Source organism: Schistocerca americana, chromosome X (assembly GCF_021461395.2).
Source record: "Schistocerca americana isolate TAMUIC-IGC-003095 chromosome X, iqSchAmer2.1, whole genome shotgun sequence".
NCBI lineage: Eukaryota > Metazoa > Arthropoda > Insecta > Orthoptera > Acrididae > Schistocerca > Schistocerca americana.
The window spans coordinates 724,955,299-724,979,693 of record NC_060130.1 but is presented as its reverse complement, the minus strand read 5'-3'; the positions used below and the strand labels follow the sequence as shown (position 1 = coordinate 724,979,693).

Genomic DNA, 24,395 nt, shown 5'->3' with positions numbered 1-24,395 from the left:
TGGCTGTGTCTATTCTTTCCTTTATCAGCCACTACCAACAGTGTTTGGTCACAGTATCGCCGCTTAACCGCAACTGAATTGAGCTCACTATACAGATAACTCCTTATTTGTTTTTGTGGTTATTTCAAAATTTTTGTTTACCAGACTCTTCATCATGTGTCATTAATTTTATAACAGTTGTTTTATGGATGTAGTTCCCAGTAATATCATCGGCGACGTCAGAGCTGTTTGTTGTCGGAATGTCTAAGATACTACAATGTCGAGTAGATTACATTAATAATTGTCACACACAAATTTACAGCGCCGTGCGTTCAACGATTCTGGGCTTTATCTCCACCTTCAGGAATAACCGCGCGAATGTTTCTCCAGATTACTGACGAACTGATCTCACCACTTCTTAGTTTCGAGGTATTAGAAATATTTTACTGGCCTCATCCCAAATCATCATCTATTAAGACTACTGATGGAGACAATGATGGAATTATATAGATACAGCATTACTTAGATATTCGGTAAACAGTTTAACGAAGAGTATGTTATATTTTGATACTGTTTTAATCTCCCTCAACATACAGTGAAAAGAACCACTTTAGATAAGTACCCTTGAAGAATAAAGATGTAGAATGTTAATACCGTTTATTTTATTTAAAAGACTTTAAGAGTTTTCCCATAAAGAATTCGGAGGCATTACTTTTCAGCACGTCCTCGTGTATACACGTCGTAAGCCGTTGCAGTAAGAAAAGCTTTTTGCTTTGGTTGGCTGTGAAGTTGGGATGTGACATCAATTACCAGATTCGAAGTCTGTTCTCAAAGCTCTTACAGTATTCAATAAGAATCCTTTGAGCCATATTACACTTGATGTTATTAACTTTAGATTACTAACCCTCGTAAATTTTGCGATGGCAGTAGCGTATAAAACACGACATTTTGTACTTAGTTTGATATGTAACATACCATTGGAAGACTAATAATTGTATTTAACTAATGCATAACCAATAAAATATGACTTCTTTTGAATAAATTTATAGCAAAATTTACGATGGTTTACTAGCAATGAGCTTTCTCCCCCTTTAGTGTTCTAGTGTTAAAGAAGGCTTTAGTATTCAGCAATTTCACACGAATCGCTTTAGTTGGATACCCTCCTACACTGGAATCTCCTTTAACGGAGGCGTGGATGTGCTAGCGGAAGATGTAATTTCACCACGAACTGATGAAAATGGAAAAACGCCATATTCATACTATTATGCACAGATAAGAAAACAGGAGACAGAAATATGCCAGCATTACTTTTATAAAGTGAGACGAAGTACATGCTCCATCATAATGTTCAAACGCTTAAGACATAATAAACAAAATGTATCCACCCCCCCCCCCCCCCCCCTCCCAACTATGCCGCTTGAACTTAGACACTCCTTATCGTAACAGTCTACATCTATATCCACATGGATCCTCTGCAAATAACATTTAAGTGCCTGACAGACGGTTCATCGAACCACCTTCACAATTCTCTATTATTCCAATCCCGTATAGCGCGCGGAAAGAGTGAACAACTGTATCTTTCCGTACGAGCTCTGATTTCCCTTATTTTATCGTGGTGATCGTTCCTCCCTATGTAGGTCGGTGTCAACAAAATATTTTTGCATTCGGAGGAGAATGTTGGTGATTGGAATTTCGTGAGAAGATTCCGTAGCAACGAAAAACGCCTTTCTTTTAATGATGTCCAGCCCAAATCCTGCATCAGTTCCGTGACACTCTCTCCCATATTTCGCGATAATACAACGTGCTGCATTTCTTTGAACTTTTTCGACGTACTCCGTCAGTCCTATCTGGTAAGGATCCCACACCGCGCAGCAGTATTCTAAAAGAGGACTGACAAGCGTAGTGTAAGCTCTCTCATTAGTAGATCTGTTACATTTTCTAAGTGTCCTGCCAGTAAAACATAGGTATTTAATTGAATTTACGGCTTTTAGATTAGAATGATTTATCGTGTAACTCAAGTTGAACGAGTTCCTTTCAGCACTAACGTGGATGACCTCACACTTCTCTTAATTTATGGTCAACTGCCACTTTTTGTACCATTCAGATATCTTTTCTAAATCGTTTTGCAGTTTGTTTTGATATTCTGATGACTTTAATAGTCGATAAACGACAATGTCATCTGCAAACAACCGAAAATGGCTGCTCAGATTGTCTTCCAAATTGTTTATATAGATATGAAACAGCAAAGGGCCTATAACGCTACCTTGGGGAAAGCCAGAAATCACTTCCGTTTTACTCGATGACTTCCCGTCAATTACTACGAACTGTGGCCTCTCTGACAGGAAATCACAAATCCAGGCACATAACTGAGACAATATTCCATAAGAACGCAATTTCACTACGAGCCGCTTGTGTGGTACAGTGTCAAAAGCCTTCCGGAAATCCAGAAATACGGAATCGATCTGAAATCCCTTGTCAATAGCACTCAACACTTCATGTGAATAAGGAGCTAGTTGTGTTTCACAGGAACGATATTTTCTAAACCCATGTTGACTGTGTGTCAATAGACCGTTTCCTTCGAGGTAATTCTAAATCTTCGAACACAATATATGTTCCAAAATCCTGCTGCATATCGACTTTAAAGATATGGGCCTGTAATTTAGTGGATTACTCCTACTACCTTTCTTGAATACGAAATCGATCTGAAATCCCTTGTCAATAGCACTCAACACTTCATGTGAATAAGGAGCTAGTTGTGTTTCACAGGAACGATATTTTCTAAACCCATGTTGACTGTGTGTCAATAGACCGTTTCCTTCGAGGTAATTCTAAATCTTCGAACACAATATATGTTCCAAAATCCTGCTGCATATCGACTTTAAAGATATGGGCCTGTAATTTAGTGGATTACTCCTACTACCTTTCTTGAATATTGGTGTGACCTGTGCAACTTTCCAGTCTTTGGGTACGGATCTTTCATCGAGCGAATGGTTGTATCTGATTGTTAAGTATGGAGCTAATGCATCAGCATACTCCGAAAGGAACCTAATTGGTATACAGTCATTTAAGTTGCTTCACTACTCCGAGGATATTTACTTTTACGTTACTCATGTTCGCAGGTGTTCTCGATTCGAATTCTGGAATATTTACTTCGTCTTCTTTTGTGAAGGCATTTCAGAAGGCCGTGTTTAGTAACTGTGCTATGGCAGCACCGTCTTCGATTGTATCTCCATTGGTATCGCGCAGAGGAGGCATTGACTGTTTCTTGCCGATAACATACTTCACATACGACCTGAATCTCTTTGGATTTTCTGCTAGGTTTCGAGACAAAGTTTCGTTGTGGAAACTGTTATAAGCATCTCGCATTGAAGTCCGCGCTAAATTTCGAGCTTCTGTAAAAGACAGCCAATGTTGGGGATTTTGCATCAGTTTAAATTTAGCATGTTTGTTTCGTTGTTTCTGCACTGCCCGGTGTCCGCAGGAATTCTGGTAGTTAATGGAAATATTGGAAATGACGTGAAATTGCCACAAACATAATTATAATTTATTTTAACAGAAATGGATCAAGAAAAAGAAAAGATTGAATTACTTACTGAACGCCCCTCGTACAGACCTGTTCGGTTTTACTTTGGTACTTTTCCGTAAACGGCTTTACATCCACCAGTCTGCTCGTTTCCGTAAAAGTTAGACATATCGTCACGAATTCAACGCCAACACGTAGGCAGTTGGGCTCTACGGCAACCAACAAATTCCCATAAAAAGGTGATCCGAAGTTGAAGGTGCTTATAAATAAGTTGCCAGTAATGTTTCAGTCCGTATCGTAAATGGCCTATCTGATGAGAAAATTTTGGACTTAGACGCATTTGCACTTAGGTTTTCAGTTCAACGAGAAATTAATGCTACTTCTGACGCTCATCCTTACCAAGAGATAGAAGTCCTGTGCATCACATTTGCACAAATATTTTGCCCTACATTAGGATGTGCAAATGTTGTGAAGTCCAAATAATGGTAAAATAAAACGCTGTTTGACAATTCTACCAAGCACACCCACTGCGCATGCGTTGTGAACAGTGGTCAAACAGGAATTGAATAGACTGGAAAATCGAGGGACTTGGAACTAATAAGATTCAGTGACTAGATAACACCATTATTAGACGAAAGTGCCCTAAACTGCCCCCCCCCCCCCCCCCCCCCGCCCTTAAACGGAACCCCAGATCTCTTGGCAGGCTTCTACCACAGCAGTCGCTCGCTTATCTGGTTGCTTATCAGTTCGCTGTTACACGTTTTGAGAATGGAAAAAGCTGTGCATTGTGCAACATTTTTCGTTAATTCTCCTGGATATTGCAAGTAAGCCTATCAACCTTTTTGTGTTCTTGCACTTCACTTTTTAAGGTTAATGTTTATGACTAAACAGCTTGCTTCAGCTGTTTGATTAAAAATTTATTGGGTTAACATAATGTAGGCTATAGTCACGTAAACTGGACGCCTTTCAGTTGCTTAAGCCCGTACTTTTTTCATGTTTAAAGTCTGCCTACATTAACACACACTCCTACTCTCACTGAATTCTGCATCTACATCTGCATGACTACTTTGCAATTCTCACTTAAGTGCCTCGCAGAGGGTTCGCAGAAACACTTTCACACTATGTCTCTACCGTTCCACTCTCAAACAGAGCGCATGGAAAACGAACACTTAAATCTTTCAGCGCAAGCTCTGATTTCTCTAATTTTATTACATTAATAATTTCTCCCTACGTATGTGGGTGCCAACAAAATATTTTCGCATTCAGAGGAGAATGTTGGAGACTGAAATTTTGTGAAAAAGTCTCGCTGCAAGAAAATACGTCTAATTTTAATGATTGCTATCCCAATCCGCGTATCGTATCCGTGACACGTATTTCACGATAGTACAAAACTAGCTGCCCTTCTATGAACTTTTTCGATGTCCTCTGTCAGTGCAATCTGATAAGGACTCCGTACTGCACAATACTCCTGTAGCGGATGGACAAGCGTAATGTAGGCATTCTCGTTAGTAGACCTGTTGCATCAAATGGCTCAATGGCTCTGGGACTTAACTTCTGAGGTCATCAGTCCACTAGAACTTAGAACTACTTAAACCTAACTAACCTAAGAACATCACACACATCCATGCTCGAGGCAGGATTGGAACCTGCGACCGTAGCGGTCGCACGGTTCCAGACTGTAGCGCCTAGAACCGCTCGGTCACCCAAGCCGGCCCTGTTGCATCATCTACCAATAAAACACAGTCTGTGGTTTGCCGACCTCAAAACATTATCTATGCGTTCGTTCCACTTTAAGTTACTCGTATTTAATTCCTAGGTATTTGGTGGAAGTGACAACATTTACATTTGTTTAATTTTTCATGTAACCGAACGGATTCCTTTTAGTATTCAAGTGGATGACCTCACACATTTCGTTATTTAGGGTCAATTGCCACTTGTCGCACATATAGATATATTGCCTGAATCACATTGCGATTAGTTTCGACCTTCTGATGACTTTAGTAGACGGCGAATGACAGCATCATCTACAAAGCATCTAACATGGCTGCTTAGGATGTCTCCTAAATCATTTACATCAATTAGGAACAGCAGAGGGCCTATAACACTTACTTGGGGAACGCCATATATCATTTCTGTTTCACAAAATAACTCTCCATCAATTACTACGAACTGTGATCGTTCCGACAGGGGCTCGTGAATCCAGTCGCACAACTGAGTCGATACTCCATAGGCATGCAACTTGATTATAGGCCACTTGTAAGGAACGGTATCGTGAGCCTTTTAGAAATACAGAAATATAGAATTAATTTGAGTTCACTTCTCAATTGCTCTCTTTACTTCGCAATAATAATAATAATAATAGCGTGTGACGAGGGCCTCCCGTCGGGTAGACCGCTCGCCGCCGCTTCGATTTGGCGCCACTTCGGCGACTTGCGCGTCGATGGGGATGAAATGATGATGATTAGGGAACAGAACACCCAGTCCCTGACCGGAGAAAATCTCCGAACCAGCCGGGAATCGAATCCGGGCCCTTAGGATTGACAGTCTGTCGCGCTGACCACTCCGCTACCGGGGGCGGACTTCGTTAGAATAAAGGGTGAGTTGTGTTTCAGAAGAACGATATTTTCTGAATCCGTGCTGACTGTGTTTCAATAGATCGTTTTCCTCGAGGTAACTCACGAAGTTCGACCACAGAGGAGGTTGCAAATGGACATCAGTGGTACGGGTCTATAATTAATCGAATTACTACTGTTTCCTTTCGTGAGTATTGATGTATTCTGTGCAACTTTCCAGTCTTTAGGTACTCTTCTTACATCGAGTGAGAGACTGTATATGGTTGTTCAGTACGGAGCTATTATATCAGCGTACTCTGAAAGGAATCTAATTGGTATACAGTCTGGACGGAGGACTTGCTTTTATTAAGTGATTTAAGTTGCTTTGCTACGCCGAGGGTATCTACTTCTAAGTTACTAATGGTGACAGAAGTTCTTGATTCGAATTCTAGAATGCTTACTTCACCTTCTTTGGTGCAGATTCCAAGAGGACAATGGTGAAGGGTGACCAAAGAAAGTGGAATCCATCAGAAATGACTAAAGCTACTGATGCGGATCAGAGAAAGAAGATGGGTTCGTAGATGGCCAGCAAACAGTTAAATATTCGAAGAGAATACTTACGAAGATGTCCAACATTAAGCACGGTACATCTGAGGATGCAGGAAAGACACAAAGAGGTGGCCCTACAATTTTGGGTAAAGATCTTGAAGAAGAGCTGGTTTACTTCTCTTCTTGCTATGGAACCTTCTTTCTTTGGTCTTAGTTGTAATGACTTGTGTAGAATGACCGTACAATTTGCAGATACAAATGACAGTGAACACCCTTTCAAAGACGAATTTGCTGGGAAAAAGTGTGTTAGGCTTTTTCCTAAACGCTACAAAACGAAACTATCAGAAAGGAAGCGTGCCGGTATAGTATTTTTCTTCATCGCTACAAAACCAAACTGTCAGAAAGGAAGCCTACAGAAACATCCTATACAAAAGGTCTTAGGTTCGCCAAATAAAACACAGAGAAATTCTATATCCTTCAGGAAGAATTTATATTATACGTAGTTTGAAACTAGATTATTTCTTCTTGGGTTTCATATCTTTTCCTAATTTTGTTTAGTGTATTTTGATTATTTTTACAAATGGGTCCTATTTTGGAAAACATCTGTCACACTCGTTATGTGTAAGGTTTTTGAGAATAAGTCATTTAAATAATGACTTTTAATTATATTTCCTGAGAGAGGAATGTAGATGGTGTATAACACTATAATGTAAGCATTAAATGTTTTTAAAACATAATTTTTATTATTTTCTATTTTTAAAATCAGGAACAAAATGGTGGTCCGAGTCCGGGCATTTTCCTCTGACAGAACAATGATTTCAAATCACCATAAATACCGCCTCACGGACAGACACACCAGTACTAGCAACTGAAAAATTTACAAGGCGTCGAATATTTGTTCAAAAATAGAATTGGCTGACACGTTTTGTTACCACTCGATGGAAAATGGCTGAAAATTTTAGTTATAAACACAATTTTTTTGGATCGTTATAACGTTTGCCACTTGCTACGGGTAGGGATACTGAGATTTTTCAAAGATTTTTACAGCTAACGAATTATACTGACGATATATCATCACTATAAATCCTACATACAATATTCACAAAATATTTATATGCCGTTTAGAAGTTGACAGGATCCAAGTCTACACGTATAGTCAAATAAGTGCAACTTCTTTCATGATTATGTTTCAATTTGCTAGGCAGTACCAAGTACGGATCCAAAAATATTTCCTGCACCTCCCACAACACACATCCTTTAAGCTATCTCTGTAAGAAAATGGTACAGTTGCGAACTGACTGCGCTTTTAAATCGTTCTCCTTATTTAGATACACCTGTATGGAATCATACCTTGAGTGGATTTGCAGGAGCACATTCCGCCCTATCCGTTTATCTGTGGTCACAGAGCGTTGTAACATACGAAACTCAGCCCCTTACTTCTTCAGTTTGTATATCAACAGAGCATTTGAGGGATTTTTGTGTTCGCAGAAGGCCTGTACGATTCCTAGTGACACTGCTACCAGCAGGTAAGTACGTACGCAACTATTTTCTCAATGCGAATTGAAGTCATTGCTTCGTAATAGAGTCAAGAGAATCAAGTGGAACGAGTAGAAGAGACAAATAATGCCGCGAAAAAAATGCAATGGACATAGCGTGCGCATCAGAGCCAGCTGTACCACAAACTGACAAATTTAATATTGTCCAGCTGTGTCAAGGCAATTCGAATGAGAAGACAGAAACAAAAATGAAAGCGAATAGCCTTAAACAGACCGATGAAACTCAGCAAGGAAACCACGAAGTGTATGTAGCACGTACTTCTGATCAAGAAATAAGTGAGTCGTCAGTAACTATGGTAAAGGAGGAGGAAGTTACGGGGTCTACGAGTGAGGTACAATTGATCAACAGAAGAGTAAGACTGTGAAAAAAAGGGGCTCCCTCTGGCTAGTGACACAGGGAACAACGTAACGGTACAATCAAAAAGGTTGGCCTCACCAGTCCTTGCCAGGGGAAGACCCAGAAGCAGACAACGAACAGCGTCATCACAAAACAAGGAAATACCGTGGGAAATGATAGTGACACTCCAGGTATTAGCAAAAAGAGACATAAGGTTGAAAACAAAGATCAAGTATACGTATCAGTCAAATTTGTGCACATACAAGGGTATGAAGACGTGGGACAAATAAGTGACATTCAGAATCACGGATCATGCAAACTAGGATTTAATGGAGCAGATCTATACCACTGCCACAATAAATGTAAGTAACCTAACGATTAAATTAAAAATATCGTTACTTGCTGATTCTCTATAGTGCTACGCTGTTGATGTTGCACCCTTAGAAGAAGTTTATACAGAGGAAATGCAGGTGACAGGCTAAGAATCTTAATTCAATAACGCCACGACTAGTTGTAGTAGGACAGTGATCCTATTGAGAGTGGACTTGTCCACTTTCGGAAATAAAACTCAGACTGTAGAATATCCGGGCTTCTTTTTAACACACAAATAATGAATATACACTGCCGGAAAAAGGTACACCTGGAAAGACGACGTCGATTTTGATCCGATGACGGTACATGCCACCTGGGGGATAGCATATGTACTGATAATGGTTTCAACGTCGTCTCCCAACAGACAGTATAGTGGCATAGCTACCAGAGCACCATCTGTGTGTTCCCCTTAAGAGGGAATGCTCAAAATCAGAAGTGTGGTGCAATCGTGTGAAGCAAGCAGGCAACCATGCCATTGAGACGGACGCACTCGTGCTTCCTACAGCCAACTGAGCAAGTTTGAAAGGGGTCAAACTGTGGTGTTCCAAGTGGCGGGATGTTCTTTTCGCAGAGCTACCACACAAGTTGCACGTGCTGTATCAGTTGTGCTGGTACCAATGGTCACGTGAACATTCTAACACCTATAGACGAGATTCTGTATGTCAATGCAGCACAGATGCCTTACAGGATTCTCGTATTGTAAGGGCAACAGTGGCAGCTAGCACAGCTACACACGTGGTCCTGTGAGCCCAGACGTGTCAACACAAACTGTTGCGAACCAGTTATTAGCAGTGGGACTGCGGGAAAGCACACCTATAGCCTGTGTTCCACTCACACCACAGCATCGACGTACACGGTTCGGCTGGTGTCGTCAGAGGATCACTTGGAATGGTTCGCCCTCGTCTTCAGCGATGAAAGCAGACTCTGCCTGCACACAAGTGATGGTCATTTGCCCATTCGACGTAAACCTGGTGCGCGGTCTCGAAGAGTGCATTCATCCAAGACACACTGGCTACACCTCAGGCCTTCTGGTCTGGGTTGTGATAAACTGCAACTCTCTTTCACCGTTGGTGTTTCTGGAGAGGACGCTGAAATGCGCCTGGTACGTGCAGAATGTTGTTAGATCCCTTCTTATGCCGTTCTAGCAACAGGAGGGTGCTGCAGGATAATGCTCGCCCACACACGGCCCGTGAAACTCAACGTGCTCTGGAAGTAGTGCAGCAACTTGCCTGGTTGGCACGATCTCCGGACTTGTCTCCAATCGAACACGTGTGGGATATAACGGGACGAGTAGTGACTCATGCGACTCGTCAACCAACAAGTGTTGGCGTAGAATAACATATCCCATGACTGTATTCACCATCTGTACGATCGTCTCGATGCCATAGGCAGCGTCTGCATTGCCTTCCGTGGAGCCTATACCAAGTATTAATACGTGTGTTTCAGCATGGGTCGGTACCTGATACCTCAGAACCACTTATGCTGTTGATCTGTAAACGTAATCATTTAATGTACCCTATATGCACTGTTGCAACAGTCAGTCTTGAGTGAATTGGAAACCTCAAAATGGGAGTACTAATTTTTTCCGGAAATGTATATGCCCTATCTGGGTGAGGTAAAAAACAGAGAGGAAATTTTTTAATGACGGAGGTAGCATACTTGTTGAGTAAGAATCCATAAAACATAATCTTACTCGGTGATTTCAATTGTGTATTAAATGTTAATGATCAGCATACAGACTTCACAGCTTTGGCAGAACGAAAGACGCTCATTGGAAGCCTTAGTTCCCATGGCACGTGGAAACCAACGAATTCATCAGTGCCGCCTTACACCTACGTAACGAATACATCAGCCAACAGGCTGGATAGACTATATGCAACAGGGTCGTTAAAAAGAAATGTAGTTAATTCTGAAATAGCTCCTCTCGCCTTCTCTCACCGTTGCTGTCACATGACGTATATCAAGATGCAGCTTAAGCGTGCAAGAGAGATATGGAAGCTGGAGGTCAGTATTCTCTTTGACGAAGAATTAGAATACGAATTTCATCGTGTATGGCGGACCTTTGGAAAGGAAGTACAGAAATGTTCTAATGCGCTGGACTGGTGGCTAAAACTGACAAAGCCAACTAAGAGGAACTTTTTAATACGCTTTTCAAGCTACAGAAGGAGAGAACAAGAAGTCACCTAAAACAACTATTCATGTCTTCGTGAATTATGTAGAAGAGTTAGAGACCTATTGTGTGATAGACGAAGTATTAATCAGGTTAAGGCTAAAACTTTACGTATCAGATCGCAACAGTTGGATAGTCTGACTGTAAGAGCCAAAGTGATCAGCGAACTCGAGCAAGAACAAACATCCTTGTACCATCTAAGACACAGAAAAAGGATGAATCAACATATAGTAAAAATCATCTCAATGGAGGAAAGCAATAAGGTGGGAGATCAGAAAGGCATTCTACAAGAAGTTCGTAAACAGCTTCAAACTTTCTACGGAGAGAATGTTACCGATGATAAAAAAGCTCATAATTTTTGAGACGTGAAAGAAACAAGAGTGCATAAGATAATCGGTCACGTAAGTGCGTCGGTGCATGAGAAACAGCGTTCTGTAATCGAGTGTCGAGTTCGAAGAGTTTGCCCGTTCATGGAGTACTGAGTCCTTCAGCCAGACCACACACGAGCCCTGCAACATCTGCATCAATCCGACGCCTAGGGTTTACTGTCGTCGATTGTCCTCCATACTTTTGCGACTTGACCCCATCCAGTTTTCATCTGTTTCCAAAACTTCAAGAACACTATCGAGGACTTAACTATGATAGTGGTGAAGCGGTGAGAGCTGAGGTGAGTTTGTGGCTCCGCCAATGAAGTCAAACATTCTACAGTGGCATTGTTAACAAACTGGTCTCTCGTTGGGAGAAATACGTTCGTCACCAGAGCGACTATGTTGAGAAATAGTCGTGAAGAATCAAGATGTAGAACGTTAATAATGTTTGTTATGTTTATAAAGCTTAAAGAGTTTTCACATAAAAAATTCTTAGGTATTACGTCTCACCACGCCCTCATAGATAGGAAGAGTCGTGCGATCATGACTGGTGCCAGAGTCAAGTATTCGTGTGACATTATTCTGAATGTCTTGTCCAAAAATCATTTCCAGTAGATAATTAGAGAACTAACAAGTGAAGGTAACGTCTTAGGCCTCCCAGAAACGAGCATACGTGAACTATCGAATCAGTTAACATAGAGGAAGATGTCAGAAACCACAAGGCTACGATAGCAACTATGATAACAGATGTTACAATGAATGTTAAGAAAGGTAGGGAAGTATTGTTGCTTAGCAAGAGTGACTGGATACAAATTACAGAGTATTTGGTTAGCGAACATCATTTATTCAGTTCTGAGGACGAAGAGGTGGATCACCAATGTAAAAAATTCAAAAGCATCTTCAGTACGAATTAGAAAAGTAGGTTCCGAGCAAGGTCTTAAGGGGTGCAGAACACCTACCGTAGTTTAAATGTCGTGTTAGAAAACTAGTACGAAAACAAAGAGAGCTTCGTCACAGATTCAGAGGAAGTCAAAAATTAGCTGACGAACGAAAGCTGAACGAAGCGAAAACGAGCGTAAGGAGGGCAATAAGAGAAGCGTTCAATGATTTTGCAAGTAAAATTTGTCAACCGATTTGACTAAAGACCGTAATAGGTTTTGATCTTAGGTAAAAGCATTAATCGGCTCGAAATCATCTATTCAGTCACTCACCCAGTTTCCATTCTGGCACTGAAACAGAAGATAACGGAGAGAAGGCTGAAATACTGAATTCGGTATTCCGAAATTGCTTCACCGCGGAAGACTTTAATACGGTCCCTCCTTTCAATCGCGGCACGAAGATCGAAATGGCAGATATTGAGATGATCAACCGCGGAATAGAAAAGCAACAACTTAGTAGTGGAAAGGCATCATGACTAGATGAGATAATGTACGACTCTACAAAAATTACGCGAAAGAATTTGCTTCCATTGTGGCAGCAGTTTATCGTAAATGGCTGGAGCAAGGAAGGGTACCCAGCGACTGGAAAATAGCGCAGATCATACCCGTTTCCAAGAACGGTCGTAGGAGAGATAACAGATTTATGTCATTGACAAAAATATGTTGTAGAATTGTGGAACATGTTTTATGCTCAAGCATTATTACATTTTTGGAGAACGAAAATCCCATAAAAATCAACATGGATTCTGCAAAGATAGATTTTGCGAAACTCAGTTGGCCCCCTTCCTCTATGAGATATATAGCGCTTTAGACAAGGGCGCTCAGGTCGATACCATGTTCTTTGGCTTCAGATAGACATTTGACACCGTCCCACACTGCAATTTAGTGGAAAAAATGATCTTACCGAATATGAGATCAGGTTTGCGACTGGATACAAGACTTCCTTGCAGACAGTCATCAACAAAACGAAACAAAATCAACAAATATTAGGGTAATTTCCGGAGTATCCCAAGGAAGTGTGACATGACCGTTATGCTTACAGTGTATAAGGGCGATAAAAAAGTTTCCGTTCGAAGGCCGTACTGTCTATAATCGGTAAACCACTCACGCAAAGTCACCGTGAAAGTTGAGGCAATAATCCTACGGACGCACCAGGTTGAAGGTATCCGTTTGGTAAAACAGTGTGTCTTACTGTCTGCGGAAGTCCATAACTGCCTGCTTTGTCCGCCTCGATGACTGTGCGGTCAGGGCGGCTTGCTAAGCGAAGGGGCCCGGGTACGATTTTCCCCGCTCGGAGACTAGGTGTTGTGTTGTCCTTATGTTCGTATCGTCATAATTGACATTAAGCTATTCAGATGGCTGAATGGACACGTCCTGAAAGCCAATTACCTCGGAAAAAATTGTCTGTTGTGCATAATCTTCCGATTGGAATCGTCGACCCATCAAGACTTTTTTTAAAGGACCGAGGGCATGATAAGCGTATGGAGAGAGATGAGGATGGGTGTTCGAGTGTCTCCCACTTGAGTTGTAACTTATGCGTTAATACAGCTCGATCGGCTTCTTGTGTCGAATCGTGACCAGTACGGAACTTGTTGATGTTTGGTTTGCGGGGCGCTCAACTGCGCGGTCATCAGAGCCCGTACAAAGTCCCAATTTTGACACAGTCCAATTTTTGCATAATACAATCTGGTCACTGTCACGAATGATGGTGATGACGACGACGATGATGATGATGAAACGATGAGGACAAGACAAACACTCAGTCCCCAGGCAGAGAAAATCCCCAACCTGGCCAGGAATCGAACCCGGGACCCCATGATTCAGAGGCAGCAACGCTAGCCACTAGACCACGAGCTGCCGACAACAAAACTTGTACCATTCCACAAGGGTGATGCTCGACAGACACGCTGCCCCATAGATATTCTTAATTCTCCGATCGATGTCTACCGGTATTTGTCATTCGGAAGCGAAGAAAAGAATAACAGCACTTTGTCACCGTTTGGACGCATTTGGCAATAATTTTGATATAGTTGACGTTTCCGAACATACCGCACCCACGTCGGAAAAACACGAACGGTACACTAATCCCTTGCTTACGTGTCGGTGCTTACATAACGGAATCGGAGTCGCGTTACTTTGGATATACGCTGCAACAACACCCTTGGAGGGAATCTGTTTGATGGCCCCATATATATAAATAATCTCGTAGAAAGCCCGACAGCTCTTTAAGTGTGTTTACAGATGATGCGGTTGTCTATAAGAAAATAGCAACGCCAGAAGACAGTACCGATTTGCAGAATGACCTTCAAGGGATTGATGAATGGTTCTGGGTCTGGCAGTTGACCCTAAGACTAATTAAATGTAACACAGTGCGCATACACAGGAACAGAAATCCACCACTGTACAACTACAGTACTGATGACAAATTTCTAGAAACAGTATCTACCGTAATACACCAAACAGTAACTATCCAGTGCGACCTTATGTGGAATGACCATGTAAAACAAGTAGCAGGAAAAGCAGCTGCCAAACTGAGATTCACAGGAAGCATCTGAAGGAAATGTAATTCCTGTACGAAAGATGTGGTTTACAAGGACCTTTTTCGATCGATTCTTGAGTATTGTTCATCAATCTGGGACCCTGACATGTAGGACTGATAGTAGAGATCGAGAAGAGCCAACAAAGAGCTGCATGTTTCATTAAGGAAAAGTTTGGTCAGCGCGAGAGCGTTAGAGAAATGCTCAACAAACTACAGGGGCAGATGCTACGCGAGAGACGTTGTGTATAATGGAGAGACTTATTATTAAAACTTCGAGAGAGAAATTTCCGGAAGGGTCGTGCAGCATATTAATTTCTCCTACATACATCTCGTGATATGGCTACGACTAGAAAATTCGAGAAATTAGAGCTATACAGAGGCTTACCGACAATCATTCTTCCCACGTGCCATTCACGAATGGAACGGGGACAGTAGTATAATCAATAGTATCATAAATACCCTCCGCCACACACTGTCGGGTGGCTTGGGGAGTATTGATGGAGATGTATATGTAGAAATGCCTTAGTAATTATAACTGTTTCAACACTGAAGAGCTTACTCAATTCTCTTCTATGTATTCTTTCAACTTATTTATATTTTTCTATTTTTTCTTTAATCAAGGAGAAGCAGTTCTTTCTTTAAATATACTCAGTATTTATATATGCGTAGAATTTTAAATTGAAATATTATGTCAAGAAAAGAAACCGACGACCAAAAGGGAAAAAGAAAGTCCGTTATTGGACAGAAATAAGAAGAAGAGGTTTATTGCAATGGCAGAGGAAGCCGACGCCGAAGAAGGCGAAATTGGTGAGCGTAAGGAGAAGAATTGGGGCAGGATGGAGGTCCTATCTTAAAATTAAAAAATAAATCGTTAGATTATTTACTTGCGAAAGGGAAAGTTTCCGGGCTCGAGTCCCGGAATGGTATACATTTCTAGTCTTCCAGCTATCTCAGCTGCAGAGTGCAAAATCATTTAGGAAACAATCCCTTTGATTGTGACTATGCGATTTTCTCGTACTATCCTTCCTTCCCGGAGTGCTAGTCCCACAAGCTATGCAGGAGAACTTCTGTAAAGTTTGGAAAACAGGGTAAGTAAAGCTGTGAGGGCCGATAATGAATGATGCGAGTAGATAGCGTGCACCGAGTCGTATGTGAACAGGTACTGTCCTGGACCTGCATAACACATTTTTACCAGGCGTTGTGCAGAGGACCATCTATCCCACATTTATGACCTGGCTCGCATAATTTCTATTTACTGCTCTATTCTAGGGAATTTTTGTCTGGTTCACATTTTTGCTGCAATGAAGGCGTACAGACGGCTATGACGTACTAGTACCGAACAACATACACTATGACACAAGAATATAAATGTTGATTCCATGGTTTGGGAAGCGTCTTTTGTCTTTGCGAATATATTAAGAAATACACTGACGAAAACAAGAATGTTATACCACGAACATTTTTACCGAATTTTGCCTATCTAATACAGCAGTACTTCCATATTTGGGATACGTTGATTAAAATTTCATCCTTAAGCGATCTTATTTTCATTTTTCTAGTAAAGAAAATAGCCATTCGAAGAGGTCAAGAATGATGTGAGCATAGGAAGACTTTATTGGTGTCTAACGTTACTGGATCTTTTCGGGTGAAGATCGAAACGTACCATACCTATAGCAATCGCACGTGACGCCTATCACCAGATTTAGAGCTTTGGGAAGTGTCGACTCATTGGTATGAGGGACATTGGGGAATCACACCGACAGATCGCACAGGCAGTTTTCTGTAGGGCAATGACAGCAAAATAAGTGTTGATGTGGTCGATTCAGGACAACGGTGTGGCAAGAAGAGTAAGTTTAGTTTCTTCCAGAAACACTGCATCACGAAAATATCGTAGGATTGTTCGACTGGCTCTGATGGATAGACGGTTGACAACAGCTCAAATCTGGACAGGCAGAATGTCACCACAAAATGTCGGGAACAGTTTGCTGGAGCCTGGCTTACATCATGCAGCAGACAACAAAGACTTGCATGGTTTAGAGCAAGAGCATATCACTTCGCACCGTTGCACCTATACAGGGTGTCCTGAGGAGAAATGGTCAATGTTCAGAAACGATCATTGAACACAAAAAGTGTAGTAAACATGGGCTCTAAAATGCATACCATAAGAACTATGAGCACTTCTCAATCTTCAGTAGTGTGAAGATAATCTCTTCTACTACAGGCTCTTTGTGTTCAGTATTTTGGGGGAAGGTAGTATGGATCAAAACTAGAAAAAACTCCAGGTAAACATGGGCGCTAGAATGCATACCCTAAGGTCTAAGAGCATTCGTTGAGTAGGAGGGATGTGTCTTACAATAGCGAAGATGAACAAGTGCTCATAGCTCTTAACGTATGCTCTTTATAGCCCATGGTTAGTGGACTTTCTTTCTTGTATTTGTCCATGTGAACACCTCCCAAAATATGGAAAGTGAAGAGCTTGCAGTAAAAAAGTATCGAAGATGAAGCAGTGCTCATAGATCTTAAGGTATTCACTTTAGAGCCCATGTTTACTAGACTTTTTGCTTCGAATTTGTCATATCCCTGAATACTGATCATTCCTCGCGGGGCATCCTACATGTTTAGTTCACGTGACTGTGTCAAGCAGCATACCATTAATGCTGTATTCGAATATTTAAAGATTTTTTACCTACTCATCTGCATTAACGTACATTTTTCTAGGTTTGGCACTCCGTCTTAAGGCCAAGAGTGGCCAATCGGGGCCATCTGACCTTCGTGTCATCCTCAGCGGAGGATGCGGATAGGAGGGGCGTGTGGTCAGCACACCGCTCTCCCGCTCGTTATGATGGTTTTCTGCGACCGGAGTCGTTACTATTCGGTCGAGTAGCTCCTCAATTGGCATCACGAGACTGAGTGTACCCCGAAAAACGACAACAGCACATGGCAGCCCGGATGATCACCCATCCAAGTGCCGACCACTCCCGACAGCGCTTAACTTCGGTGATCCGACGGGAACCGGTGTATCCACTGCGGCAAGGCCGTTGCCCTTTCTAAGTTTAGAGCAAGCTTTTTTCATGCCACACTGTTGGAATGACAGAAGGATTGATTCGGTAGTTTTTGAAGGGAGGCAGAATACTCTCCGATATGTGGCAAAAATGGTTAACTGTATTCATCACCAAGGTACCAAGTGAAATATTATACCAGGATAATGCAAGACCTCACACTGCAGGTCACATTACCAACGCCTTAAGAAACGTATGGATCTTGATTGGGCTGAACTGGTCCGATGATCTGTCATCCATAGAGCACGGCTGGGATGCGATGGAAATACTTACACTTTCATACGCTTCACCAACCGGCAGTCTTTCTGAACTGACTTAGTGTGTGTCATGCATAGAAATTCGTCATGATGACTTTCGGAGGGTGTTAGCTTGCACGTCAAAACGAACACAAGACTGCCGTGGGCTCCATCTCATAACGATGTTGGCGATGACCATCAGTTCCTAATGAAAGTTTAATCATTTAATACCCGTTGTGTGATAAACATCTCCAAGAAGTGTGTAAGTATTGGGCTGCTGCTTCACGGTATAACACACTCGATTTCCATCAGTGCAGTTCCAAGAAGTGTTTGCAGTTAACTGTTCCCTTTCCCTTTAGGAGGCTAGGGAAATGCTCTTTCTAGAGGGTACTTACCATGCTACGCGTCGGGCAGCATGACCGGACTGCGCTTGAGACGGTCGGCGAGCTCGTGCATGACGTCCCGGAAGATGAGGCAGTCGACGTTCTGGCCGAGCATGTAGAGCAGAAACCAGTCGCCCATGCGCGACCGCACCACGATGGCGTCGACGGCGTCGCGGCGCACCATGCGGAAGCGGAAGCGCAGCAGGTAGACGCGGATGCGGGGACTCATGATGATGAGCACGCGGAACAGCAGGCTCAGCGTCGTCAGGAACGCCAGCAGCAGGAACCAGAACCAAAGGAAGACGTAAATCTTCTCGTTCACCACGTTCAGCGGCAAGATGCACACCGCATCCAGCTTCTCTATCTCACCCGACACTCCGTATTTGTGGAACGTGCACTTGGTCATCCGAGGGAAGATGTAGATCATCGGATCCCAACGGTCCTCTTGGTCACTTTCCATAAATGTCAGTACGTCGATGCCGAACGTTAGGAATGCGCCGTCGAAAAACCGGTTCATCAGGAACATTTGCCCTACAACAAAAATGTCCTCTCACATTCGGTACACACAGAGTTGTGGAGTAGATACCGTAAAATACGTAATTTTTAAGTAATGTTTGATAAAATTTCGATGATATACAGGGCATAAAATCCCGTCTGAGGCCTGAGATCATTTTTATGTTAATAGTTGGCAACCAGTGCTGTACAATCGCAATAAAGTCATGAGATGTTCAATTGACTCTTTCATTAGAACATGTTACGCGTTTCGGGATTACACCCATCTTCAGACATCACAAACTTCAACTCCTTCCTAACCAACCAGGGGTGCAGCCTTGACAACTCAACTTTCTTTTTGAGTTAGTGATCTGACAAGGACAATGTGCGTTGCAGCCACGGATAATGGAAACCAGGGGATTGGCAACAGCATGCTCGTACAATTGACGTACATTTCATTCTAATAAATATTTAAATACATGTAAGGCAAGAAGCTACATTTAACCATTTCTTGACGTTACAAACAATATTGAAATGTAGCTCCTTTCAATCAAATATTGGTGTTGTGTTATACAAGGTGAAAAAATATTTCCGGACTCAAACTTCAGAGCGTGGTTCCTTAGCAACCATCAACACAGTAATGTTGAAAGTAATCCTCTTCGGTACGAACACTTTTCATGCTAAGTTTTCGTGGGTACTACGACAGCCACTTGTCAGGCATTACATCACTAAGTGGAAACTGCAAGGTATGTTTAGACAGGTAGAGCGAGCTTTGACTTGAGCAAGACAGTAGGAAAGCTGGGCGGCAGAATTCGTTTTGGGAGGCCTCATGGCTATCACGCAAAAGTACAAGAGTGTGCTGAAAAGTAATGCCTCCGAATTTTTTGTGTGTTCCATCTTAAGGCTTTTCAAATGAAACAGACTTCATTAACATTCAACTTCTTTATTCTTCATGACTACATACCCCGGCTACGAGTACATTTCTCCCAGCGAGAGATCACTTTATTGATATCGTCACTGTTGAATGCCTGATTCTGTTGACAGAGGCACAGCCTCAGCTCATCTTGCATCGCTTCATCACTATGAAAGTGGAGTCACCGAAAGTGTTCTTTAAGTTTTGGAAATAAATGAAAATCGGATGGGGCCAAGTTGAGACTGCATGGAGGATGATCGATGACAGTGAACCCAAGACGTTGGACTGTTGCAGATGTCACAGCGTTCGTAAGGCCTGGTATTGTCATGCTGAAGGATAGGGTGTTCCATGTGTGGAAGAACTCTTCCAAATTGTGCTTTCAGTTTTATGAGGGTCTCGCAGAACCTTGCAGAGTTTATGGTGGTCCCTTTAGGCATGAATTCCAAATGCACCCCAGCTTGAACATCCTAAGATATTGTCAGCAAGAATTTGATTCTTGATGACACGGTCTTGAACTTTTCTGGCGTCGGTGATAATTCGTGGCGTAACATCACACATGCTCTCTTGTTTCCGTGGTCGAAATGGTGAACCTAGCTTTCATCACCTGTCACAATGTGCCGCGGCCGCTACATACGAACAGGGCAACGTTGTCTTCTACAGCACTCGTTTGGGTTCACACCTAGGTAACTGCTGCACGTCTCTGAATGCACACCGCACGAACGTGACCAGTAGAATTACAATCAGCATAGGTCCTCGGCTGATCGCCATAGATTACTATCGTGCTGAATCCACGTACAGTAATATATGATGGTAAATGCTTGTGAAGGTCGATTTCTATTTGTCTAATTCCGTTCAATACAGGATACTACCGAGAACGTGACCGTTTCTCTGTAAAGTTACCAACGACATTTCCATACGCTGACACTGGTGCATTTAATCGGTCTGCAGGGTCTCAAACGAAAATTCGAATGTTGCAATACTTCGTCCCCCTAGACTGGTTTGAGTGATGGAGACTTCACCAATATTACCATGAGTGTGGTAGAACTTCATTGATCATCCAGTAGATTCAATAATTTTCTCGCATAGATTAGGAGTTTTCGGTTTAAGGAACACCACCTGCCTAACAGTCAAAAAATAAATGCCGGTAACATGATTCATCAGAACTTTCTAGTCAGTCTTCAAATTTACATGACATCGGTTTTGCAAATGATCTATCAGTGTGTCTTTTTCTTCTAATCTCAACCATCGTAGTGTGCCTGTTTGCCTATTATGGTGCGTGGCAGTCGGCGTGCTCAGCATCGTCCGTCGCTAGTGGACGGCGGCGGCAGTCGGGACGGTTGTACGTGCAGGACCACGAAGCGATAACAAGCAAGCGCGGGCTGTATGTAGAGCAGGACGTAACGGAACGTGTGTGTAACTAGTGAGGCTAGGTCAGTCGGTATTTTGTGACTAATGTGGAAATTTGCAGTGAGTACTGTGGTTAAATCTGTGGATATTTTGAATTACTGCCTTCAGAGAGGAATGAAGCCCGTATAGCATGGGCTTGATGGTATGTTGCTGATGGAACGTGGAAGATGGGTTATAGATGGGAGCAGCTTGCTGTTCTGTAGTACGGATGAGCGGAGCCAAGGGAATGTTATGTGGCAGGTCTTCTGAGTAATTCTGTACCGAAGGGAATTTACAGCTCTGAACAGACATTATTCATTGCTTGTTGTCACTGTCTTTTGCCGTGAAATTCTCTGCCTTCTGGCTTCCTAAGCATTGTACACTGTAGAGCCAAACAAACTGGTACAAGTGCCTAATATCGTGTAGGGCCTCCGTGACCACGCAGAAGTGCCACAACACGACGTGGCATGGACTCGAATAGTGTCTGCAGCAGTTCTGGAGGGAATTTACACCATGAATCCTGCAGGGCTGTCCATAAATGTGTAAGAGTACGAAGGAGAGGAGACCTCTTCTGAACAGCACGTTGCAAGGCATCCCAGATATGCTCAATAATGTTCATCTCTGGGGAGTTTGGTGACAAGCGGATGTGTTTAAACTCAGCAAAGTGTGTCTCGAGCCACACTGTAGCAATTCTGGCGTGTGGAATGGCTCAAGTTCGTCGGAATGCACAATGGACATGAATGGATGCAGTTGATCAGACAGGATGCTTACGTACGTGTCACCAGTCAGAGTCGTATCTAGACATACCAAGGGTCCCATATCACTCCAACTGCACACGCCCCACACCATTAAAGAGCCTCCACCAGCTTGAACAGTCCCCTGCTGACATTCAGGGTCTATGGATTCATGAGGTTGTCCCCATCCGCTCGATACAATTTGTAGCGAGACTCGTCTGACCAGGCAACATGTTTCCAGTCATCAGGAGTCCAATGTCGGTGTTGACAAACCCAGGCGAGTCGTAAAGCTCTGTGTCGTGCAGTCATCAAGGGTACACGAGTGGACCTTGGGCTCCGAAAGCCCATATCGATGACGTTTCGTTGAATGGTTCACACGCTGACATTTGTTGATAGTCCAGCATTGAAATCTCCAGGAATTTGCGGAAGGGTGGCTCTTCTGTCACGCTGAACCATTCTCTTCAGTCGTCGTTGGTCCGGTTCTTACAGGATCTTTTTCCGGCCGCAGCGATGTCGGAGATTTGATGTTTTTCTGGATTCCTAATATTCACGGTGCACTTGTGAAATGGTCGTACGGCAAAATCCCCACTTAATCGCCACCTCGGAGATGCTGTGTCCCATTGCTCGTGCGACAACTATAACACCACGTTAAAACTCACTTAAATCTTGATAAACTTCCACTGTAGCAGCATTGACCGTTTTAACAACTGCGCCAGACACTAGTTGTCTTATATAGGCGTTGCCGACCGCAGCGCCTTATTCTGTTTGTTTACATCTCTCTGTATTTGAATATGTATGCCTTTATCAGTTTCTTTGGCGCTATAGTGTAGAACCCACATAACGGAACATACGTTATTGGTGATTCGTTGGATATCGGTTTCGTGAGTATACTGTGGTGCGAGCATAAAGTTCATAGTGAGGTGATGTGGGGACTAGTTATAGCGCATTTTTGGTATTATCATTTTCACCTAACTGCGGAGTGCTAACCTTGTTATCGAACCTCTCGTGGATTTTCCGGTTTCTTGCTGGGAAGCAGGAGCTGTATCCTCAAGTATCTCTGTTTCAGATTAACCTTACGTATGGTAACTACCAGTTATCTGTGTGGACAGTAAACAGGAAGGCCCAACAAGGAACGGCGGTTAGATGAATGGAAATGTACCAGGCTGGCGACAAAAGATGTAACTGCATCATCCACTTCACCGATGTTCACAAATTATGTAAATGTTTGTTTTGTACCTTTATGTCCTACATAAATGTGCTTTCGAATTTATGAATGAATGAATTAGATTTTAGGTTTGGATTGAGTAATACTATTGTTGGCTTCAGGTTTTAGTAATGCTATTACTGGGATTAACTGGAAATGTTCAAATAAAAGTGCAAGGGGCCCTCTGCAGAAAATTATAGTATAGAGATGTGTGAGCATAGAACGGCTGGGAACATACGAACGGTTCACACTAAAAACTGTTTTGGAACAATTCTGGGCTGGGCCCGTTTTATAGCCATGTATGTCCTGCTAGTATTACAGGGTTGTTGCTATCGCTGTATAATGTGCGATAACTTTCATGTCAGGAGATAAATGTTAGGGAAAGCATATGGTGTTGCTTTCGAATAAGTGGAGTCAAAGCATCATGAACTTTAACGTCTTTTTGTAACGGTTTGTTGCACTTCCTGCCCCGGAACCTAATCGTATTATGCTTTCTGTGAAGGTTTTGTATTTGGGTGTGTAACATACTACATAAATGTAATGCTATTGTTTCAATGAATATCATGACTCTGTACTCATTTTTCGAGTTTGAGTAATTGAAGTTCCAAGGCACAGTAGTCACAAACAAAGCCGAGTGACGTTAACGGCTCCCGACTCAACCACCGATGTAAACACTGCCGGCCGCAGCACGCTGCTCACATTATGTCTGTACACCGTCACAGCAGGCAGACTATGCCGACCAGGCCTGATATGTACACACATCAAAAAAAGTTTTGCATCACCCCGTTTCCCAGAATTCCTGAATGTAGACGTTGACTGTGGATATTGTATCACAGACACAGTCCATTTGGCTGTTCGGAGATGTCAGTAAACCTCCCAAAGATGTAGACAACCATGGATGAGCAGCGCCTATTAGAGGGACGGGGTCCGACAGCCGATTAGTTCCAGTCATTCCACCAGGAACGAGGTAAGCGGCTCGTGTTGTCTGTAGTTCAACCATGCCTAGACGGCAAACACCGCGGTTCGATCGCGTCCGCTTTGTTACTTTGTGCCATGAAGGGTTGTCACCAAAGGAGGTGTCCAGGTGTCTCAGAGTGAGCCAAAG

The 24,395-nt window shown here is 42.6% G+C and overlaps 1 protein-coding gene and 1 pseudogene across 1 annotated transcript in view; both read right to left on the bottom strand.

Annotated features, from left to right (window-relative positions):
- Nucleotides 1–24,395, bottom strand: part of LOC124556274 (innexin shaking-B) — a 408,771-nt gene that overhangs the window by 121,698 nt on the left and 262,678 nt on the right. Inside the window, exon 3 of the mRNA XM_047130259.1 lies at nt 18,574–19,092. Coding sequence (XP_046986215.1) covers nt 18,578–19,092 — 515 coding nt within the window. The 3' untranslated portion in view covers nt 18,574–18,577. The remainder of the gene's footprint in view (nt 1–18,573; nt 19,093–24,395) is intronic.
- LOC124557329 lies at nt 17,809–17,926 on the bottom strand (annotated as a pseudogene).